The following is a 9,070-nucleotide window of genomic DNA, read 5'->3' on the forward strand; positions in this document are numbered from 1 at the left end:
TATGAGAGCTGAAAAGGTTTTTAACCTTAAGTTTCAAGTGAACTGGAGACACGGTCCCCGCAGAGGGCTTCAGCTTTACAGTTGTCGCGACTTAGTTTCATTCCCTCATTTTCTGTCTGCTTCACTGGCTCCTCAGCAGGACGACAAAGGACGCGCAAACGCTGGAACACAGAAAACGACGACTGATTAGTTAATACATTGAAAACTTGGCTGCAATTATATATTAAGCCATTCAGCCATGACTGCGGTAGGTTTATGTGATTGATTATGTAAGGTGTGAGTCATGAGTCTCTCGCTCTCTTCCACAGCATGTCTTTCATCCCGTCTTCCTTCTCTCACCCCAATCGGTCGCAGCAGTTGGCCCCGCCCCCCCCAGCCTGGTTCTGCCGGAGGTTTCTTCCTGTTAAAAGGGAGTTTTTCCTTCCCACTGTCACCAAAGTGCTTGCTCATAGGTGGTCATATGATTGTTGGGTTTTTTTCTCTGTATGTGTTATTGTAGGGTCTACCTTACAATATAAAGCGCTTTGAGGCGACTGTTGTTGTGATTTGGCGCTATATAAATAAAACTGAATTCAATTCAATTCAACAGTAATAAAGTTAACTGTCTAAAAGTCTATAATAAACTGCTGGCATATAATCACAGTGTACAGCTGTACATACAACTAAAAGTTACCAGATTTTCAGAGCCATGCTATTTTAAAATCAAGCCTGCATCTTTACCTCTACAAAATACTGCAGTTTTATAAACTCCCAGTGCATACCTGTGCTCATTTGTGACAGAGGAGGGATGAACCATCATAACATGAAATAACGAAGATAAATATTTGCATTTTTCAAATTCTCAAGCCATGAAAAATAGGACAAAAGACCATCACTGAAAGAAGAGCCTATTTGTCAGCTTTGTAAAATTAAACAATATTAATGGGTTAACAAGTTTTGTTGAACTTGCCTTTGAACTAAACCACACTTTTCAGTGTCACATCTGTGAATTACCATAGCTGGCTGGCTTTATGCTTTTATATGTTATGTATTGATTCTACTAAAAGAAGAAGAAAACAGTGTGTGGCAAAACAGCACGAGTATCTTCACTGAGCACTGACCTGTCTGAAGGTGCCTGGTGTTACATACATCTGTACAGCTGCGAACAGTGGTACCATGAGAACAGACGACAGAGTCATGGCCCATCCTAGTGTGTACGCCCAGTCTGGGTAAACGTACGAGTTGTTAATCTTGAGGTGTTGATAATCAATGAGGTACAAGATGAAGGAAGACTGGAAAGGTTGGGTGAATCACAAAATAAAATTTAGATACATAGTTCTTACATGGTTATATCCCATAATTACAATAATTACTGAAAGAGATGAAGGCAACGTTAAAATCAGTAATGAGGATTAGACTAGTGAATAATTGCCATCTCACTTTGATGCAGTTAAATTTTGAAACTTGAAAACATCTTGCAACTTTAAATTATAGTAACAGAATTCCAGCTGGTGAACTATGACGATGCATGTCATAATTCACAGGCCATACTCAAGGTGCACACTTACAAATAATCTATTGAGTGAATTTAAATGTTTTGGACTCACAAGTGTCAGCAGAGGAATGATGTATCTCCAGCACAGATTAAAGAAGGCAGATGGTTTCTGTCCTGCCATGTCCTGAATAATGTTGGAAAAACGTTCAGCACCTGTTGGCAGTTCAGAGGTTCATGTAAAGATATGGTATAAAACCCTTGCGCCATTTATGGAAAGCAGTTAACACCATTTTAAAAGCTTTGGGTCTCCAGTGAACCACGGGGGCAGCCAATTTTAGAAATGGAGAAAACTTGAAACAGTGGTGAACCTTCCCAGGAGTGGACAACCTACCAAAAGTACCCCAAGAGCATACTGGTGACTCATCTGGAAGGTCACAAAAAAGCCTAGAGCAACCTTTACAGGAGCCACATGTCTCAGTTAAGCTCAGGATTTGTAATTCAACAGTAAGAAAGACACTGGGTAAAAATGGCATCCTACTTTGCTCAGTGTGGCTTTTACACATTTTGTCTGAAAATAAAATCAATTATGTGCTGCATTTGGGTTTTTTGTCTATTTTTCTACTTGGCAACTCACTCAGCGTTTGACCATCTGCTCATTAGGGTAATGTCTTCTATATGTAGTCAAATACTCACCAAAAATCCAGGCTATAGCCACACACTGACAAACAGCCATACAATCCTGACAAGCTCTGGTGCAACCGTAGTAATCAATAAGCTGGAATATGTAAATTCCTCCCTGGCGGAGAATAAGAAAGTGTTTTAATAATTAACAAAGTTTAGAAAACAACCAGCATTTTAAGCATTTATTTATTTATTTTTACCTCGGTGACCATGGTCAGATGTATGAGAAAGAAGGCTGAACAGAAGATAAGGACAAAGATCTCATGCCTCACCGGAGCACGAAACAACGTCGGAAACAAGTCACTGATGGAGGTGATGACACTCTCTACTGTCACAAACTGGAGACAGGATTATGAGTGACTGTTTTCAAGTTTATATTCAACTGAACAGTTGATAGTTAATAAACAGTCAGTACAACATTCCTACATGTGTGTCAACACTGAGCAGAATGAGCATCAGGAAAAAGCAGACGGTCCAAAACTGTGGCCAAGGCATCATCGCTGTAGCCTGAGGGTAAGCAATGAAGGCCAGACCTGGACCTGTGAATCACAGTTAAACAAGAACGAAGTCTATACTCACCATAAAACATTAATACAAAACCTTGTTCGAATTAATACTTGCTTTCAGTACTCTTTTGCTTCAAAATACATCAACAGAGCTGAAAGAGCCTAAAACCTTGACTTCACTGTGAATCTTTATATGTACAAGAAGTTATACCTGACTCAGCCACAGCATCCACAGTTACACCCTGTTTCTCTGCCATGAATCCCAGTACAGAGAAGACGACAAACCCAGCAACAAAACTGGTTCCACTGTTCAGCAGACACAGCCAAAAGCAGTCTCTGGGGGGCAAAGTAAAGCAATCATAAAGTCTGTATTTTTTTCATATAATTGGATATATAATAGTTAAACCTATTTTTAAATCCAATAAAGGTGACAATTCATGTAACTTGTGCCTACTTATAACAGTTATTGTTGTAATCATTGTAGCTGCCCAGAACATTTAGAGTGCCCATCGTCAGGCTGTAGGAGAAGAATATTTGAGAGCCTGCCTCAATCCAGACCTGTAACAGAAAAATATATATATATCAGATGCATGTATCAGAAAAGGCTGTATTCTACTTGAAATTGTTTTTTATGGGAATGTTTATATGTTGGTTAGCTCAATTAAAGGTCCTACAGCAGAATAAAAACAAAATAAGTAGAAATCAGTAGTTTTAAATTAATGGTACTTATGTAAGTTTGTCATGCTGGCATGCTTAACCAGGATGGTGTACATGAAATTAAGTAAGCAATATACCTCAAGGTTAGCCAGCTGGTTCACATCTGGATACAGGTAGAAGTAAATTCCTTCCCATGCTCCTGGTAAAGTGAGCCCTCTAATGAGCAGTATTAGGAGTATCACATAGGGAAATGGGGCTGTGAAATAGGCTACCTGAAAAGAAAAAAATATGTTTATTTAAAATTTTGTGATGCAAATAAAGAGTTCAGCTTAAAGTTATCAAAATACTTCCAATGACCTTTCCAGAAGATCTGACACCTTTCCAAATGCTAAAGTAACAGAACACCCAGCTGCCCAGTAAACAAAGAGCCAGCTCCCACCTCACATTGCCCATTTCCTCGATACCTGCAGACATGCCCAGCATCCGACGCCTCAGAGAGGGAAAATTAGGAAAAACAAAAATCATGTTTTTAATTAATTTATAATTTGTTATGTTCAATTAAAGCAATTACTGGATTTATACAGAAACTTGCAGCGATTGCATCAGAATGCAAATTTTACTCATGAGAACTCTTTAAATTATAAGTAAATTGAACTCACTCCCAGAACTCGACAGCAGCAGAGGTGACGTTGGTTAGATGTGCAGTCCCATTAGATGAGTAAAGACCAAGACAGTTAGCTGGATTGGGGTGAGATAAGTAATTTATAACAACAATAATAGTAATACATTTTATTTATAGGCACCCTTCAAAAGCCTCAAGGTTACCTTACATTAGTACAGCAATTTAAAAACACATACACAACTAAATGGGAATAAAATACACAACTAAAACCCCAAAACAAAAGCATAAGAAAAATTCTAGAATTCTAACCACAGGGAAGAGATTTGCAGTAATCAAGACGAGGCAAGAGCATTGACAAGTATGGCAGTATTGTTTGAGTAAGTCAGAAATGGAAGCAGTTAATATTGCGAAGATGAAGGTAGGCCGACTGGGTGATATTGTTTATATGTGCTGTGAAGGAGATAGTATTATCGATGATGAAATCCAGACTCTCAACCTGTAGGGAAGGTATGCAAAGGGAATTATCGATAGATAATGCAAAACTGTCAGGTTTAGACAGAGTAGATGTTGTAACAATAAGAAAACATTCAGTTTTATTACCATTAATTTCAACCAAACATTCAGAAACAGATGTGGGTGGGAGAGTGGCAGTGGGTTTGGAATACAAATAGAGGTGGGTGTCATCTGCATAACAGTGAAATTAAATGAAATTATTGCAGAAAGGCCAAGATAAACTGAATTAATCAACTGGATTGTGATCTGTGTATGCAGTTGCACAAACTGTGAACAACTGGAGAGGTATCAGGGAAACCAAGCAAGTGCCATATTGTTGATGCCAATAGAGGCTAATCTACAGAGTAGGATATGATGGGAGATTGTATCGAAAGCTGCAGTAAGATCAAGGAGAATGAGAATAGCGATGAGTCTGGAATCACCTACAGGTAAAAGATCATTTGTAACTTTCACAAGAGCTGTTTCTACACTGGAAATGAACATAAACCAGATTGAAACTCTTCATTTAAATTATTTCCAGTAAGGCGTTTATGAACCAATAAACCAACAGTTCAAGAATTTTGGAAAGGAAAGGCAGATTCTAAATTTTTAATTTGTTTGGGTCTGAACCATTTTTTTCAGCACTGGAGTAATTATTTCAGTTTTTAAAAGCACTGGAACAGAACCAGAGATAAGGAAGGAGTGTACAACATTAGTGATAAGTGGGCCAAGAGAGGGGAAGGAAAGTTTAACAAGATTGGAAGGCAGTGGATCAAGTTGACATGTCATTGACTTTACCTTACTAATAATGGAAGATATTTGAATTACTGAAGTAAGCTCAAAACTGGATAAAGAAAATAACAGTCGGGTAGGTGAAAAGGTGCAAGCAGAACACGTCCCTGCATTGCAGGAAGAAGGCAATTGTTGATGAATATTCATAATTTGGTATAAAAAAAAAGTCCATATATTTATTACAGAGTGCACCAGAATGTGTTAAAGCTGTCTGAATGTGGAAAAAAATCTACATATATTTCCTTCAGCAGACTGAATAATATTAGTGTAGTAAGCAGATGTGGCCACAGTTGTTCCAAGAGAGTAAGAACAGTAACTAAATAAACTAAACGGAATAATACAATATATTACAAATTTACAAAATATAGAAAAATAGAAAAATAGCTCTAATAAATACAAATAGCTCTAATTATAAATGTCGTAGTGTATTACACAAACTTAAATATATATATAGTCAGTGTTGGGAAGGTTACTTTTAAAATGTATTCCATTACAGAATACATGCCCCAAAATGTATTCTGTAACATATTCCGTTACGTTACTCAATGACAGTAACGTATTCTGAATACTTTGGATTACTTAATATATTATCATGCTTGTTACAACTACCTGAATGTACTATTGCTGTGTGATTTATTACTATTACTGAAGGTCCGCGGCTCCGAACCATAGTAAAGGGACCTCTGGCTAATACGTCGGGTTCCATGTGGAGCTCGTAGCCGAAAAATAGCTTTGTTGTCTGGGTCAACTTTGCTTGCGAGAGACAGAAGTCGTGTCCAAATTCATGGGCTGCATCCTCCTGAGGACCGGGCCTTCGCAATCTAAGTGGGCCGGGTCCTCAGACGGTCGGGTAGGCCGGCAGTAAAAGGCAGTGAAATTGGACGGTCTAGCCTTCTGATTAACGTCACCGCTGTCTCGGTGGAGTTTAATAAACTCGGCCGTCTGCTCCTTGCTATGTAAAATATAACAGGACACTGGCGTAAATTCTCGACCGTCTCACACTTCTGTTTAATCAGTTTTCTGTTTGACGTTTAGTCAGCTGTATAAAAACCAAGGAGGAACCCACTCGGGGGATTAATAAAGTTTTATTTTATCTAATCTAATCTAATAACTTTAATCTCAGCCAAACCGATTTACTCACGAACAAACAAAACACTGAAAAAGCCCAACAATAACATTTTTAGGTTGTCTCAGGTACTTATATACTACGTTTAACCCGAGTAGCGAAAGTCCGCGGTGATCTGAAAATGATGTGCCGGGAGTTGTGCCGTTCTCGGCGGCTTCAGTGACCGTCGAGCTCCCGGCTAGCTATCGAGCTGGTGGGTAACAGACGTCTCCGAAAACGTCGAAGCACTTTTCCAAATATGCGATATCTTGATAAACCGAGCAGATATTTGATGTTTACACAGCTACTTTCTCGCCTGAAAATATGTTAAAAGTTTATTTTGTGACCCAGAAAAATTAATAAGAGTAATTTTAAAACATAGTACCGGCCGCCATTACCGGAAACTAGAGTTTGGCTGGGCCGCGCTATGAATTCTGGGATATGGTGGGCAAAGAAGGATACATCAGACCCATCCTCAAATTCGGAGAAAATGAGGACCCATTTGTCGGCTGCATTCGGAGCAGCCTATGAATTTGGACAGCCTTCGGCGCGTCGCTGTGACGTAATCGGTCTACAAATGCGGCCTCAGGAGGAGGCAGCCCATGAATTTGGACACGACCAGAGAGAGGCGTTGAAAGGCTGCTCCAACGGAACTTATTGTTTCGGAGGAAAACACGAACACAGCGTACAGTCGAGTCTTAATAGCTTTTTTACAACTGTGCTCGTCAGGCACTCTTCTTGGCTGCAGTGGTTATTATTATATTTACATGCTTCCAGCTCCTGTTTTTGCTCGATGACAGCTCGTACTTTTCCACTCTCCTTTTTCTCCCTCTTGCTCACCGACACATAACGTGTATGGCAGTCCATTCTCGCTGCAGCACGGACTACACTGCCCATGATGCTACATTCTTTAGAGCTATCCCTGTAGCATTCTGCCTATTAGCTTAGCACAACAACAACAACAACAACAAAAAGGCCTCACCCAGGAAACACACAGTTGCAGAGAGAGAGAGTGTCGCCCTGTAACCATGGCAACCGTAACGCTGCCGCCTGGAACAACAGAACGTAGCTGTCAAACAAAACCCAAACAGTCCTGACCCGCCACAATATGAAACAGGAAAGTACCGCCGTGTAATCCATTTATTTCAACAAAGTAACTGTATTCTAAATACCACCTTTTTAAACGGTAACTGTAACGGAATACAGTTACTCATATTTTGTATTTTAAATACGTAATGGCGGTACATGTATTCCGTTACTCCCCAACACTGTATATAGTTGATGTATATTTATAGTGAAAGAATCTAATTTGTTTATGATGTTTTTTATGACTAAAATACATGTCTGTATGAATAATACGTTTAGTTTCCCTGAAGAGATGCTCCAGGTGGAACAGGAAAACTATCATTTTAACCATTAATGTGAGGTAAACTGTTATATACTGCTATATACTATATACTACTATATATACTATACTACAGTAATACTATGCTATACTACAGTAATATACAATGCTATACTACAGTAATAGCCTGATAGATAAAAGAAGATGATAGATAAAAATATACAAAGCTGAAAACGGAAAGACTGATTTCGTGTTTATACTGTTTTCTCATGAGTGTTCACATCTATTTGGGGGGGATTATGGTGTGATTACAGTCATTACTTACGACTTACATATATATATTTACAAATCTAAAACTGTTGCTAATATCATGCCTTTTTTGCTGATTGAATTTTGCCTTACCTGTATTCCAGGTATTCTCACAGCTGACCCATGGGAGCTGGGAGCTGAATGAAAACACGAGGTAGAAGAGAGCCCAGACTTGTATTAAAATGTAGCTGAAGTCATAAAGTTTCATTATGAAAGCTCCATATCCAATTCCTATAATGGAAATAAAAATGATGGTTAAAATGTTGTAATCTGTGGAGCTAATACAACATGAGCATTTAAAACTTCAGATATAATTTCTTATTTTCCCTGCTGATTTAATATTTTAATTGAACAAATTCACCTTGTGCCAGTGGACACAGTTTCCTCCAGCAGGTGATAAATCCTTCTTGAGTGTACTGACCAAATGAAGTCTCCATTAGGAACAATGGTATCCCACACACCACAGCTAAGAGACAATATGGCACCAGAAAGGCACCTGAGAATATTCAAACCAAGATGATTATGTAGCATCGAATGTGATCTTTTTTATGCTACTCAAGGCAATTATCCTTTTAATTCACCTCCACCATTCTTGTAGCAGAGATAAGGAAATCTCCACACGTTGCCCAGACCCACCACATTTCCTGCAACGACCAGAAGATATTCTGTTTTGTTGGCCCACCGTCCTCTGTCTCCAGCAGTGTTCTGACTTCGCTTTCCTCTTCCTTTAATCATCTCAAGATGAAGGACTTCGCCTGTTGTGCAGTAGAGAGCTTTAAGTGTTTTGGTGTAGTATCATTAAGTTATGAACAATATAAATAGAACAATATAAATTATTATAACGCTTTGGGAATGCGCGTGGCAGTTGACCAGTAACAGTCATGCATCAGGCACTCAGCCGTCTCCGCAGGGTGCACTCCAATTACGCGCGCTGACTTTACTTTTTTGCCCCTTTGTCCCCCGAAATCTGTGTAGTTACCGCAAAAATAAGATTTTAGTAAATCATTTGGGTCACAGTTATTTGGCCAGGTGTGATGGAAGGGTTAATGTTGGAAAATTAACAGTCCGGTGTTTTGCATAATCGGAG

The 9,070-nt window shown here is 39.0% G+C and overlaps 1 protein-coding gene across 1 annotated transcript; it reads right to left on the reverse strand.

Moving 5' to 3' along the window:
• Nucleotides 1-8,718, reverse strand: LOC134616534 (sodium- and chloride-dependent GABA transporter 3-like). Its single transcript, XM_063461395.2, has 14 exons — nucleotides 8,565-8,718; nucleotides 8,345-8,479; nucleotides 8,077-8,214; nucleotides 3,978-4,056; nucleotides 3,676-3,808; nucleotides 3,456-3,590; nucleotides 3,116-3,219; nucleotides 2,873-2,997; nucleotides 2,582-2,694; nucleotides 2,356-2,493; nucleotides 2,168-2,270; nucleotides 1,587-1,687; nucleotides 1,101-1,271; nucleotides 1-161 (listed from the first exon to the last, which is right to left on the reverse strand). The coding sequence occupies exons 1-14, from the start codon at nucleotides 8,716-8,718 to the stop codon at nucleotides 27-29; spliced, it is 1,764 nt and encodes a 587-aa protein (XP_063317465.2). The 3' UTR covers nucleotides 1-26.
• Nucleotides 8,719-9,070: the final 352 nt, after the last annotated feature.

Source organism: Pelmatolapia mariae, linkage group LG18, assembly GCF_036321145.2.
Source record: "Pelmatolapia mariae isolate MD_Pm_ZW linkage group LG18, Pm_UMD_F_2, whole genome shotgun sequence".
In the NCBI taxonomy this organism is placed as follows: Eukaryota; Metazoa; Chordata; class Actinopteri; order Cichliformes; family Cichlidae; genus Pelmatolapia; species Pelmatolapia mariae.